The sequence below is a fragment of the Mustela nigripes genome, chromosome 13 (assembly GCF_022355385.1).
Source record: "Mustela nigripes isolate SB6536 chromosome 13, MUSNIG.SB6536, whole genome shotgun sequence".
In the NCBI taxonomy this organism is placed as follows: Eukaryota; Metazoa; Chordata; class Mammalia; order Carnivora; family Mustelidae; genus Mustela; species Mustela nigripes.
Window position 1 is genome coordinate 131,126,038 of NC_081569.1, and position 15,129 is coordinate 131,141,166.

The 15,129-nt window shown below is 38.5% G+C and overlaps 1 protein-coding gene across 5 annotated transcripts in view; it reads right to left on the reverse strand.

Annotated features, from left to right (window-relative positions):
- BBOF1 (basal body orientation factor 1) overlaps nt 1-15,129 on the reverse strand; it is a 39,403-nt gene that overhangs the window by 5,358 nt on the left and 18,916 nt on the right. The window contains exons 5-11 of one of the 5 annotated variants that reach the window (XM_059373767.1): nt 12,641-12,721; nt 9,449-9,519; nt 8,540-8,684; nt 6,956-7,449; nt 4,850-4,951; nt 473-544; nt 190-304 (exon numbers count right to left, since the gene is read on the reverse strand). In XM_059373767.1, the coding sequence (XP_059229750.1) occupies nt 202-304; nt 473-544; nt 4,850-4,951; nt 6,956-7,449; nt 8,540-8,684; nt 9,449-9,519; nt 12,641-12,721 (1,068 nt within the window). In that variant the 3' untranslated portion in view covers nt 190-201. Of the gene's footprint in view, nt 1-189; nt 305-472; nt 545-4,849; nt 4,952-6,366; nt 6,481-6,955; nt 7,450-8,539; nt 8,685-9,448; nt 9,520-12,640; nt 12,722-15,129 lie in introns of those variants that run through there. The other 4 variants (XM_059373768.1, XR_009399200.1, XM_059373769.1 and 1 more) reach the window with 4 other exon arrangements.

Consider the following 15,129-nt stretch of genomic DNA (forward strand, 5'->3'; position numbering starts at 1 on the left):
TAATATGGCTGCCATAGTGTAGATATGTTATAAAAATGTCTATGATCTCATATTAGCATCATTACTCATTTCACTGATCGCTGAGAGCTCTTGATTAGTAGAGAAAAGCACTATGACCTAGAAAGAAGTTGCAAGGGGAAAAGTAGCAGTAACTGTGTGTATTGTTTGGTTAGATTATAGACTTCTTACTATGTTAGACTCTCATGATCCTTTCTGAATACTGGGTATCATCACTTCACCAGAAGAGTCTGAGATTGGTACTTGCTGAGTAATGAAGGTTTGATCTTGAAGCTTACTGTCATCCCTGCAGTAATAACAAAATGACAGACCTGTCAGCAACCACATACACATGGATCTTGGTTCAGAACAGTAGACTTGTCAATAACTCCCACACAGTTCTAGCACATATAAAATGTACCCACTACCGTTCTGATCAGGCTCACGGTCATTGCTTTGTCAAGAGAGCTCTTACCCAAATTCCTCTCTCTCTCCATCAAGAACAACATAGTCTGGAACTGGAGGCCTAGAATGCTGGCTGTATTTCCTGTGGTAGGTAAAAATTAACAGTGAGTTGGTGTCTCCTCATGCCCTGTATTTCAACTACCCTTAAAGTGCTAAATGAAATGTTTCAGTTGGGAGGAGATGCTTATTTTCAAAACTGAGCTTTACACACACATAGAGTGAATATAAAGCTAGGCAAGTTAATACAAACTTATTTTCTTTTAAAATTGAAACCTGTGGAACATAAATGGAAATATTTACGGAGATGATCAAGATGGTGATACACATAGAACAGCTATTAATGGTGATGGTTAAGACTCAACCAGAGTACTGACCAGAAACATGGCCAGAAAAATTCCCTTCCCACAAAAAGAACCTCAAATACAGAAAAATTACCCAATGGAGACAGACCCAATATGAAATTTCTTTTACATTGGGAAGTCTGATTTAAGAACAGGAAATAATCATATCCTAATTCAATATGCTAGTGGAAAGTAAGCTAAACAGAATTAATCAAAGTATATTAAGTTGATTTTCCAGGAGATACACATATTCTCCTAAAACTGGTCCTCAATTAGATGCATATGAAAACAAAACAAACCCATTCAAAATATGGCCCATTAAATAGTCTAATAATGAGACATAAAACAACATACTTTGGATACTACTCATACCTGAGTGTAGCCACAGTGATTGCTGATGCACAAGAGAGTACAATTTATTGGTTATACTCCTTGACTTTGTTTAAGCACAAAGAAAAATACCACACTGTTAGAGTCACAATCATATAATCAACTGAACTCATAAACTTCTAGTTACTGTCTTGCCTTGACAGTTCATCATCTAATTCCTCTCCTCTCTGGCTTGGGTTTTCTCATTAAATGCGTCTTCACCTCACATTTCGCTATTCTGTTCCCATCTTTTCCCTTCATCCAACTCTGGCATGAGATTCTCACAGGCTTAGATTTGTTCTGTTGTGGCCAGATTTAAGTTCATGGCTTTGGTGTGAAATATTTCTACTCAAATGCCTTTGTTTTTCCAGTGTTGAAAACAAGACAATATGGAACTAGAACTCTGGTTGTTTCTTGGGGTACTGAAAAGTCAACTCACAGTGAGACAGACATTCTGGACCTGTGGTCTGGATTCTGCCTCCACCTCTTAATAAAAAACAAAAAACAAACAAAACTTTGGAAGGCTACCAGAGACACAAAGTCCATTTCAAAGTCCTCCATTTTCCATTTAACCTATAATTCTTTAAGCTCTGCTCTTTTCATTGTCCTCTTACTTGTTCTCCTGTTTATTTTAGTGGTTATTCCTAGCCTCAGCCCTTTACTCGTCTACCTTCAGCCACTCTCCTATACTCAACTACCAGTTTTCACTAAAAATGCTCAAATCTTCCTCCCTAAGCTCACCCTGTACTCAAATCCCTATTTACAAATGCCTCAAGTATTTTTCACTTCAATATACTAACATCATTTCCAATTCAACACTGAAAATACTCCTTGCCATTTCTTCTGCCCAGAATGTTTTTTCCTCCACCTTCTGTTCCTATTTACCTTTTATTTTTTTTAACGTCTTTTTTTTCATGTTCCAAGATTCATTGTTTATGTACCACACCCAGTGCTCCAATGCAATATGTGTCCTTTTTAATATGCACCACCAGGCTCACCCATCCCCCCCACCTCCCTCCCCTTCATAACCCTGTTTGTTTCCCAGAATCCACAGTCTCTCATCTTTCATCTCCCCCCGCCCCGATTTACCCCAATTCACTTTTCCTTTCCTTCTCCTAATGTTTTTCATGTTGTTCCTTATGCTCCACATATGAAACCATATGATAACTAACTTTCTCTTCTTGATTTATTTCACTCAGGATAATCTCCTCCAGTCCCATCCATGTTGATGGAAGAGTTGGGTATTCATCCTTTCTGATGGCTGTGTAATATTCCATTGTGTATATGGAGCATACCTTTATCCATTCATCTGTTTAAGGGTATCTTGGCTCTTTCCACAGTTTGGCAATTGTGGACATTGCTGCTTTACCTTTCAGAGGTCAGCTCAAGCTTTTACTTCCTCAGTAACTTTCCCAGACTCCTCAGTTAGGTCAGATTCCCCCAATCTAAGCTATCTTACCATTATAAACCACTCCTTGGAGCCAGTGTCATAGTTCTACTTTTACACGTGTGTGATGATTTGAATAATGTTTTTCTTCCATGTAGGCTATGAACTCCCTGAGATTAGAAATGATGTCTTTATTTGCTCAATACTGTATCTTCAATAAGTAGTAGGTACCCAGTATGTATATGCTACATGAATTAATGGACAGATTAAATAAAATTTAAACATTTCCTTCATGCTAGCTTTCCAGATTTTTCATTTGCCTTTCATACCACCATTCTTGCATTTCTAAGCTAAACACCTTAACTTTGACACTTTGCTTTCTTTATTCCTTTTGTCTTTTATCACCAAGTCCTGTTTCTCCTTCCTCACTGTCTCAGTTTGTCCCTTTTCTCTGATGGCCTCCATTCCCACCTATACCCGCACTGCCACACATCTGGAGAAGCATGGCAGCGTCTGCTTTTCCCAGCTCTACTTCTGTGCTGTGGTCCGCCCTACATGTCAGTGCGTCAGGTTCAGGTCAGCTCTGGGAACAGTGGCCTGTGAACTCTTCCAGTGAGACAGTATGAGAGTAGGGCTTACTGCTCTTGGATTCCTTCAAGGCAGAAAAGGAAAGTGTGTTATACTACTCTAGAATGTACAGTGACCTAAGACTTAGTTTTTTCTGCATGGATTTTAAGGGTCATCATGATTTAATCTATAGATCCAACCTTATTTCTAATTACTAATTATTCTCTAGTACCATCAGTTTTTTTCAGCCTGGGAAGTATTTCCTCGATATCCCCCGAACACCCTGCCTCCATTTCTACCTCTGGGCTTTAGCCTAAGCCCCTCTAATGTACCTTTCCAACCCTGTGTACTCCTCTCTCCTGCAAGGCACCTTGCAGGTGATATATACTCTTTGAAATATACTGAAATATATGAAATACACTTTTTCAGTCTTCCTGACTGAAGTCTTTGGTGACTACTGTAGGCCACTGACATATTGTCTGAACTCCGATGATACTTTATTGTGCCACCTAACTTTTTTCTTTGCTGTTTCGTTTTGTTTGGGCAATTAGATTATAAACTCTTAGAGATCAAGGGCAATGTCTCTTGGGGCCTGGGTGGCTCAGTGAATTAAGCCTCTGCCTTCGGCTCAGGTCATGATCTCGGGGTCCTGGGCTTGAGCCCCACATCGGGCTCTCCGCTCAGCAGGGAACCTGCCTCCCCCTCTCTCTGCCTGCCTCTCTGCCTACTTGTGATCTCTCTCTCTGTGTCAAATAAATAAATAAAATCTTAAGAAAAGGGCAATGTCTCTTAATTCCTTTGAATGCCCATAGTCCCTAACATAGTACCATGCATGTAAGCAATTAATAAGTGGTTGATCTATTTTAGCCACTTTATAGTTCATTACCAGGGTTATAGTCACTGATAAAACATGGTGGAGAAAGAAAGTGAAATGAATCATTAAAAATAATTAGTTGGAGGGCGCCTGGGTGGCTCAGTGGGTTAAGCCGCTGCCTTCGGCTCAGGTCATGATCTCAGGGTCCTGGGATCGAGTCCTGCATCGGGCTCTCTGCTCAGCAGGGAGCCTGCTTCCCTCTCTCTCTCTGCCTCTCCGTCTACTTGTGATTTCTGTCTGTCAAATAAATAAATAAAGTCTTAAAAAAAATAATTAGTTGGAATAGCTGAGGATTTCTGTTTTCTTTTCTAGGTCTTTTTCTTGGTATTAGAGGTTCTCTTGAATAATAATCAGCTTAAAAATCATTTACTTGGGAGAGGGTGGTTGGGTTATGGACATTGGGGAAGGTATGTGCTATGAAGTGTGTAAACCTGGCAATTCACAGACCTGTATCCCTGGGGCTAATAATACATTACATGTTAATTTTAAAAAATCAATCATTTACTTATCTTTGCAAAAATTGTTAAAATCCTAACATTACTGTACTGCTCTTTAGTGACCACTCAAGCAGCCGAGCAACATTGTACCTTCTCAGCAAGCATTCCCTTCAACATCTAAGCTGTCTCTTTTCTCCCCCCTTTCATTCTACCTCATCTTTCATTTTTGTGCTCATTCATTCATCTCCCATTCTTCATCTCTGGGAGTGGCAGATGCTAAGCAGTATGACTGGTTTGTATTTTCTGGTCCTTTCCCATTCCTTTAATTCTAAATGAGAAAAAGTTCATTGTTCCTATATGGTTTCTAGGTTTGGTAACAATTTGGTATTTTGTTACAAAAATAGGGAGTTACCTAGGAACAAAACCATTCATTTTTGCAAAAAGCAATCTCAAGACTTTCTCCTTCTGCTCCCAGGTCAAATCTCCAATATCCACATTTCCTTGAATATCAGTCCTAAAGAATTTCAAACAAAAAAAAAGAAAAAATATATAGCCAAATAAGCATCTCATCTTTCTAAAAAAAATAAGAAATATGTAAACATGAGAAAATTTCCAACCATAACTGAATATTAAGAGGCTTCCAAATGTAAAGACTACAAAGCAAACTGTGTCCGTTACAAAATCATAAAGTTGAAATGGATATCAATAGGCTAGCCATTCTGAAATGTTAGTCAATAAGATAAAAATAAGAAAAACTGTAATAAGAAAAAGGTTTGTGCTCAAACATTAAGCAAATAAGCAAAATAGAAAGTTGCAATATAATATGCATTGAGATACAAAGACAAAAGGAACAAAACAGCCACAGAAAAGTTATTTATAAGATGAGATTATTCTTAAATTCCTTTTAACATTTTTTTGGTATCAGATATTTTGCTATGAAAACAGAGTAACAAGAGGTAGGTTTAGAAAATTACACATAACTTAGCCTATTTTCTTACCTTGAAATAAACCTGCAGCTAAGCCTTTCAGGCAGGTCTTTATCTATACTATCACTTCCCAGGGGATTTGTAGTCTATTTGCTATCTGTGAAAGCTGGCTGACACTGTAGAGAGTACTGATGCTATTCAATGTAAGAAGCGTTTTGCAGATAGTTCTATTGGGGTAGTTTTCTTTAAAAGTTTAGGTTTGGCCTTATGATCACCGTATACTTCAACTTTCCTTCCCCAATCTGCCTCTTAAGCAGATGATGTAATATTCTAATCACCATTTCTGCCCTGCTGGTACAGTCAATAGTACACTGTGGTTAAGATGAGAAGTTGTTCAATAGCATAAATGTCAGCACAGGGCAGAAGAGGAAGAGTCTGGTTTCTGTAATAACGATGTAGAGAATCACTTTATATACCACCCTCTTAAAACTTACTTATTACTTTGGAGCCAAAAATATAAAAGAAACTGCCTTATGTATGGTGGGGACTCAATTTCCTTGACATATTAAATTTTAAAAAAGGAAATTATAGCAAATCTCTTAGTAATGGAAGTAACAGACTTCTGAATATGGCAAAAAGTTTTAAAAATCATAGCATGGACATTTTTGAATAACAGTCTTGTCTTTCAAAGGCCACTGACCATGTCTAACCCTCCCAACAGCTATATAATTTAAAAGAAACTGCAAATTAGTCAATTATAAACCAAAGCAGAAAACTTACTTGGAAGCACTGTTAATATTAGTACATAGTAGTAGGGAGTCCTTTTGAGTTTTGTGAGTTAAGGCCTTTGAAGAGCCTGGGATATAAGACTTTTTTTTTTTTTTTCCAGAATAATCTTTAAAATATACTATAATTCATGGTTTAAGAGTGTACTGACAGACAAAAATGCTAACAGGAAACAATCATTGTATCCAGTCAACAACTGTCTCAAGCATTCTGCTACCTTTATCACAGTGGCAGTAGATCTCTGGAGGATATTTTGGAAAATCGTGGGGACTTTCAGTTAAAACAATGATGGGGGCCCACTACTGGATGTCCTCCAATCCATGGGACAGTTCTGTACAATAAAAAATTATCACAAAGAACTGTTATATTGGTTTTTTTAATTATATGTTTAGTTAGATATTATTACCTATGAATTTCATCTCAGAATAGTAAAGGAAATATTACAAAATATTTGTGAAAATACACTTATCAAAAATGTTTAAACTGAATCTGAACAAACCTCTGTAATGAGTTTGCAGAAAGTAAAATAAAAGAACACATTAAAAGATACTACAATGACATTCTGTGGAACAAATGATTTAGTCTCTTTAAGAAGTATCTGTGATGAAAAAAGGGAATCTACTAAGCCCCACATACTGTGCTAAGCATAGGGGTTATAAAGATGAGTAAGATAGTTCCTGCCCTCAAATAATTTACTGAGTAATCTATTCAATAAAGATATTAGCAAACTGAACTTCTGAACTTACTTCTCTAAAGGGCACAAAAATAGCACAAAAGAAAAAAAATAGTAAAAATATGATTAGTACCATTTCTCAGCCTCCATAAGATCTTGATTCACACTGTTGGTGCTGTGCTCTTTGCCATCAAACGTTCGGATTTTGGGATATTCTGTTCTTCCTGCACATGCCTCTCTCATTTTAAAATTGAAAGCAGCTTGTGCTACCCGTTTATAATGCTTCCTGCTAAATAGGATCTGTTGCTTCACTTGGTGTAGAGCATCTAAAAAGAACCTTTCCACTTCTGTTCTCTCGTCCAGTATGTTCTTGGCCAGCTTCTTTACTCGATTCATTTCTTTGTCCTTCATCTGGAGAAGTTGCTGCAGCTTGTCAATTTCAACCTGCCCTGCTTCGTTCTCTATCATTGCCTGTTGCTGTATTTTACAAACTTCAATCTCAAACTCTCTGGTCATACAACTCAGGGCAGTCTCCAAGCTTACCACCTTCTTCTGAAGAGTTTGGATTTGCAATCTTTGCTGGGTAAGTTGCATAATCTTTTCCTTAACCAACAGGTCATTGATCTCCTAAAAACAAAGATGAGAGACGTGAGAGGGTTTTTTTAGTCAATTTCAGAACTTAAAAGTTCCTAATTTTCATTACTTCATGAGATTTAAATTTGATGCCAGGTTGAGATGGTGATATTTGGTGTTCTGTGTACGGAGAGTAAAATACATCTGAGGGTTGTTCTTCTCTGGGCTTGTGAAGGCCATTACTTTTGCTAAGTAAGAAACAGTCCTTCCCCCAAAATTCTGAAACTTTAAATATTTTGTATTATCAGAAAGGGTGATTTCAAAATCAGTAAAACAATATAGTAATACACTAACAACTATATCCTGGAAATTGTTGCCTATCATCGGGTATAGGCTAGTTGCCTATTTCTTTTTCATTTTCCCTTTCCACCTTAGTGATAAAACTCTAGTTTTATTCAGGAGGGCAGGAAGCCCACCTGAAAATTCTCAGTCTCCCTTGTGGTTCAGCAAAGCCATATAGCTAAGTTAAGTCAATGAAATTTAAGTAGAAGTGTGTGCAGGACTTCCAGGAAGGCATCTAAAGGGAGGGGCAGACTTTTTTCCTCCTTGTCCTTTTTCCTTCCTGTTTGAGTAATGGTTAGCGTTCCAGCAGCTGCTTTGGGCCATGAGGTGACTTTGGGGATGTCAGCTACACACTGCACAGCAGAGTTAAGGAAACTGAGTTCTGTTGGTTTTGTGGCACCAGCATTCCAGCTCTGGTTTGCTAACCTCCAGACATCCTTTAGGGGAGAGAATAAACCCTTACCTGGCAAAGCCATTGTTGTCAGGACAGCTAGAGCTGAACCTATATCTAAGTGACTCAGAGACCAACTCTAAGCTAAGCAAAGTAAAACCAGTATTGTAAGGTAGTGAAGGATAGGAGCTATTTATGTTTCTGATACATTCTTTATGAAACCAAGCCCAATCCTTCTCATGTCATTCTCATAATTAAGCCTTTCAGATGAGAAAGGTACATTATCCAGACAGAAGAAAAATGATCCCATTGTCCTTATTTTACTCAATTTTTCATATTTACCAACCCAATCCTTAAACAAACAAACAAAAAGCAGAAAGATAGGAAATGAAGCCTAAATGAAGTGGGAACCTTTTGATGTAAAAGGAAAGTCTGAGTCTCTTGCAACTTCTGGGAGTTTTTTTGTAGAGCATCAGCTTCCTTCAGATGGTATGCGAGAGCTTTCTGGAGATAGACATTCTCTTTAAAAACAGATCTTCCAGCATCGTTCAATTGCCTGAAATAGATAGACATAAGATCCCAAAACATAGGGCTAAGTATTAGATATTACCAAACTGGAACAATGATTGCCTTATCCCCCGATATTAAAAATAATGACCACCACTTATTTAGTTAATGGTGGGTACTCAACTGTTAGGTGGGGATCTTATGACTAGATTCTCACCAATGGAAAAGTGAAAAGTTATGTGTTACTTCCAGTCCAAGGTGGTTAAGAGCAGACAGGAATTTCCCATGCTCTCTCCTGTCCACATGATTGGATGTGAAGAAATCCAAGATGGAAGCAGCTCCGGTTCCTGAATCACCACTCAAGTAGAGCTATCGGACTCTCACTGGATTGTTAAGTGAGCAAGAACTAAACCATTGAGACTTGAGAGTTAATTTATTAATAACAATTAAATGTTACTTTCCCTAACATACTTCATGACAACTCTGTATGGTTGCTATGATTATCTGGATTTTTAAATGAAGAAATTTAATCTCAAAAATGTTAGGAAATCTTCTGACAGTCGGTCAGTATACAGACTGGGAACCAAAGTCTAACTTCAAAGCTGGAGTTCTTTCCTCCAACCAACCCTGATACAGAAAGGGTGTGTGGGAAAGGGGTCGGGACACAAAGAGAAACAGTGAGGGAAAGTAAACAAGAAAATTTGAAGAAAGCAAAGCAAGAGAGAAGGGGAAGACAACATGGTAATAACAAAACACACCGGCAAAGAGGTCAGAGAGGCTATGAGAAAGGAAAAGGAGACAGCAGTCTCTTACACAACAGCTTCATGGTGAGCTCTCTCCGCCAGCATTATTATCTTCTTCTCAGCCTCTTGTTCTAGTCGGTGCTAAAAAAGAAAAAGAGGCTATTTTAATACAGAGTTCAAAAAGTGAAGTATTGATTTCATAATGTGAAATAAAATACTCCGGTCACATAACCCAGTGTAGGGAACTCCAAGTACTGGTGGAGGAGCTAGCAGAGAGGAGCGTGTGAACATAGGAACCTCAGGATACCTCCGGGCCTTCCCGCTGAAGAAGCAACATGACAAGAAAATACCACCTCCCCCCCACAAAAAAAAAAATCCACATCAGTATTGGAAAGCAGAGCTGGGAGAAATTTCTGCTAAATACCAAGTGGCAAGAGTAATTTATTTACTTATGCAGCATACTGTTACTGGGCACTAATATTGTACCAGATTTTTTAGATGCTGGAGATTCTGTGGTGGAAAAAGAGATAAAGTCCCAGATAAAATCTCACCTTATATTCTAGGTGAGATCCAAGCAACAATATTAAACAATATTAAAATTAAAATGCATTGAGCATTACTATGTGCCAGGCATGGTTCTAAGAGCTTTACATTTACTATTTACTTCTCACAACAACCCTAAGAATTAGACAATCCTTTTTTTTTTTTAAGATTTTATTTATTTATTTGACAGAGATCACAAGTAGGCAGAGAGGCAGGCAGAGAGAGGACGAAGCAGGCTCCCCGCTGAGCAGAGAGCCCGATGTGGGGCTCGATCCCAGGACCCCAGGATCATGACCTAAGCCAAAGGCAGAGGCTCCAACCCACTGAGCCACCCAGGTGCCCCTAAACACCATTATTATCCAAAAACAAGGACTGAGGAAACAAAAGGGGGAAAGAGAAGTTAGTGACTTGCCCAGAGTCAGATAGCTCGTAAGTGGCAGAGCAGAGATTCATAGCAGGCAAGAGGACGCTGTACCACCTCCCTAATAAGTAAACAAATAAGAGAATTGACTGTGATAAATGCTGTCAATGCAGTCAGTGAGTTAATGACACAGACAGTAATTGAGGGAGATTTTTAGATTGGGGTTTAGGGACTTTATCTCTGAGGAAATAACATTTGAGCTCTGAAGAATGAGAAGAGTCAGAGCTGGAGGAAGAACATTCCAGAAAGGAAAAGCAAAGTATAAAAATATGCCATTGGGAAAGGGCTTGGTGGTTCAGGGGACAGAAAGGATTAAATGGGGAGACAACACAAAACACCAATAACCTGAGGGAAGTCTTTCATATGACCACGTGGAGCATGGAGCGCGCTACAGTTTGAAAAGCTTACTGGAAAGCCGGCTGCCATAAGCCAGCAGCACTGAGGTTCACGCCAGCTCAGGAGTCCATACTTAACCAGGTGGTTTACCCCTGACACGGTGAGATGGCTCCTGCGCAGCTGGCCATCCCAGCACTCACTCCCAGCCTCCCTTTTCCTTCCCAGTTCCCACTAGGGTCTAGAAAAACAACACACTCACTTTTCCAGCATCCTATATAATATGGTTCTGGCCAATGAGATAGATGTGAGAAGAAATCTGCTAAGAGCTTCTGGGAAAGCTTTTCTGGTTTGCAGATCAGAAAGAAAAGCTACAACAGCTGGAGCCTTCCCTTCTTCCTGCCTTAAACACAGACAAATCTTAGAGCTGCCTTAACCATCTTGCATGTATGAAGGAAAGGCCAGCAGCCACCTACTTCCCGACATAAACATCCTATTTATATAAGCACTGTCAGTCAGGTGTGCTATAAACTGACCAAGCACTCCTAACCTTTGTTTGTAGAACGCTACAGTTAGCAGAGAAGAGATCAAGCTTAAGGCGGACCGAGTTTTGGAAAAAGCAATTGAAAGCAACCCATGCCTGAGGACTTCCATTCCTAACAGTGCCAGGAAGTGCCCCAGAGGGAAAAGCACCAAGATTCTGCTCCTGCCCCACTCCTAGGTTACATCAACTGGGCATCTAGAGCCACTTTTTGAAGCAAATCCTTTATCTAAACCTGATATGAGTACTTATTAGCCCCACTCTTAACTTGCTACATCCCTACGGATTTCTGAAAAAAATGTTTTCAGTTCTTCCCAAGAATGAAAAATTAGAAGAATTAAAGAAAAACCATGGTTCCTTTGAAAAGCCTGTGTAGAAGAGAAGTGTGTGCACTTCCACAATTCGGAGAATTAACATCAGAAGAACAGAGAAAATGGCAGTTTGTGATATGCTAAGGAACATTTTTGAGCCCCCTTTTATGAACACCCTTAGTTTAGCTTGGCTTAACCAGGGAAACACCTTCATGTGTACCAGAGTGACCTCTCCCCTCCTAGCCCCCCTATATGATGTGGTACATGGGGCTCCCTTCCACCAGGGGAACACCAAGCTGCAGGGGTGTGTCCTGGAACCTTGGTAAGATGACAATCCCTCCTGAGGATTTCAAGAATCTCTAACTAGGGGCACCTGGGTGGCTCAGTCAGTTAAGCATCTGCCTTCAACTCAGGTCATGATCCCAGGGTCTTGGGACTGAGCCCTGGACTGGGCTCCCTCCTCAGCAGGGAGTTTGCTTCTCCCCTTCTCCCGCCTCTTTCCCCTATCCCCTTCCTCTACCCCTCCCCCTCTTTCCCACTCTCCCCTCCTCCTCTCTCTCTCTTTCTCCTCCTTCCCCTCCCCCTACTCATGCTCTTCCTCTCTCTCTCTCTCAAAAATAAATAAAATCTTTAAAAAACAATCTCTAACTAGAGGGGGAAAAGGACTAAACATTGAGATATCCTGAACAAGTTTTGTTTCCCCTGGGTTTTTTTTTTTTTTTTAAAGATTTTATTTATTTATTTGTAAGAGAGAGAGAGAGAGTGAGAGCAAGCACAGGCAGACAGAGTGGAAGGCAGAGTCAGAGGGAAGAAGCAGGCTCCCTGCGGAGCAAGGAGCCCGATGTGGGACTCGATCCCAGGACTCTGGGATCATGACCTGAGCCGAAGGCAGCTGCTTAACCAACTGAGCCACCCAGGCGTCCCTCCCCTGGGTTTTTTTTGTTTGTTTGTTTGTTTGTTTGTTTTTTACTTCTGCTGTGACTTGATAATTCTCTAATAAGATCCAAAGGAAAGGTTCACATGTCTCAGAATGCATATAGATACTTCTATCCTTTTAGTAAACAAAATATTTTTTAAATAAAGTATTTCTTAATTAACTCTAAAATGTCGTACCTTTTCTTCAAAAAATCTGCCCTCCAGTCTTCGAAGTGTCTCCTGATGTTTCCTCTCTGTGTTCCTTAAATTCTCCTTCAGCTATAATTAAAACAACAACAATAGATCAATAGGAAATGGGGGGATTGAGGCATATTTCTGGAAAAGTCTCAGTAAAGAAACATTTTCTGTTACACATTATTTCTTAATCCTGAACACAGAAAAACCCCATGTCCCTGCCCATGAGTACCATCTCGCGGACCAATCTTCTACAGACTTACAAGATCAGTACTGAGTTTTTATAAAAGCTATTCATGAGCAACTGTTCCCAAGACAAGTTGTTTTCATAATCATATATTTTATATATCATGTAGACTGATAGAATCATAATATTTTAGAATTGGGGCACCTGGCTAGCTCAGTCAGAGGATAGATAGTGCAACTCTTGATCTTGGGGTCATAAGTTCAAGCCCCATGTTGGGTATAAAGATTACTTAAATAAATAAACTTTTTAAAAAATAATATTTTAGAATAGAAAGAGATCTTAAGAGTCATACTTAATATAGGATTCCTTGTATGAGAAAAATATCTAGAGACAGAAGTATCACTAATTCAAATCTCATTAATTCATTAGTATTTCATAGTTCCCATTTTTAGAAAATTCTTCCTAGCATTAATCTAAAACACGTTTCCCTAAGATTCTCTCTTTCTCTCTCTCTCATCTCTCTGTGTCAAACAAATAAATAAAATCTTTTTTAAAAAAAGAAAAAAATATGTAATGGCATTGAAAAATGTTCACAATTAAAGTAAAAGAGTCAGTTAACTGTACATAATGACCTCATTTGTTTATGTATTTATTTTATTTATTTGAGAGAGAGAAAGCATGAGAGCAGGTTGAGGGACAGAGGGAGAGGCAGACTCACCACTGAGCAGGGAGCCCAATATGGGACTAGATCCCGGGACTTCAGGATCATAACCTGAGCTGAAGGCAGCCATTTAACCCACTGAGCCACATAGGCACCCCAATTTTAAATGTTTCTAAATAGAGGAAGAAAAGGGGGAAGAATATAAACCAAGATATTTACCAGGTATCTCTAGGTAGTATAATTGTCAGGGGAGGGCTTAATTTTCTTCTTTCTTACCAGCTAGATTTGTCAAAAGAAAAAAAACTAAAACAAATTATTAAAAATAACTGCAACCTACGATTGTATACTCCTTCTGTTAATCACATAGAAATAATTTTTTCTTTAAAATTTATGCTTTGAGGGCGCCTGGGTGGCTCAGTGGGTTAAGCCGCTGGCTTCGGCTCAGGTCATGATCTCAGGGTCCTGGGATCGAGTCCCGCATCCGGCTCTCTGCTCAGCGGGGAGCCTGCTTCCCTCTCTCTCTCTCTGCCTGCCTCTCCATCTACTTGTGATTTCTCTCTGTCAAATAAATAAATAAAATTAAAAAAAAATTATGCTTTGAATAACTTGTGATAATCTAAATTTAGTTACCTTCTTTTAATTTGTATAGTGAATTCTATATATACACTATAATTAATTTTCTTCCATTATGTATACACCTCCTTCTCATTTTAAGTTCACACGCCCCTATACCTGCCTTAATTCTTCCATATTTGGGATTCCAGAGAACCACCTTATTTTTTCCCATAGCCCAGTATCTTTTGCCTTTGAATTTTTAGTCTTCCAGGCCTGTGCCGCTTTTTGAAAAGTTCAAAATCTATTTCTCCATTAGGTGGCAATATTGTTCTTTAAAAAAAAAGAAATCATACCAGCAGCCCACTAGAATATGCACTAGTTAATTCACTGATTCAGAATGTATACCTATACCTATACTTCTGATAGCTATTTTGAGAGTTCCAAAAAAAGTTATGGATCTTAACTTGATTCAGTCTTCAACATTTTCATATAAATTTTTTTATATTCCTTTTAGGAAATTTTTAAGCTTTTTTGAGGAATTATTAACAGTAAAGTATTTCAAGTATATAATGTGATTTGATATGCATATATATTATGAAAGGATTCTTCCCATCTAGTTAGTAGAAAACTTGATATTCCTTTAATTACATTTTTAATGAAAACACCTACTCAGCATTTAACAAAGATTTATGGAGCATTTACTATGTATCTTACATTTCAATGAATACAAAGAAACAACCCCTGCTCATGCCTCAAAGATTGTAACCTAGCAGGGGAGATAAGACAAATGATAAATATAAAAAGGTAGAATGGGCTAAGGGGTATAAAAGAGATACAAAATGCTTGGAAATACACAAAGAAAATTATTACTTTTTTTGCTAATAATCTTTTTATTTTTTCCCTTTTCTCCAGCTTTATGAGGTAAATAGACATACAACATTGTATAAATCTACAGTGTACAATGTGTTGATCTGACACACTTAAATATTGCGAAATGATTACCACCCTAGAATTAGCTAACACCTCCATACTGTCACCTAATTGTCATTTCTTTTTTGTGGTAAGAACATTTAAGATCTACTTTCTTAG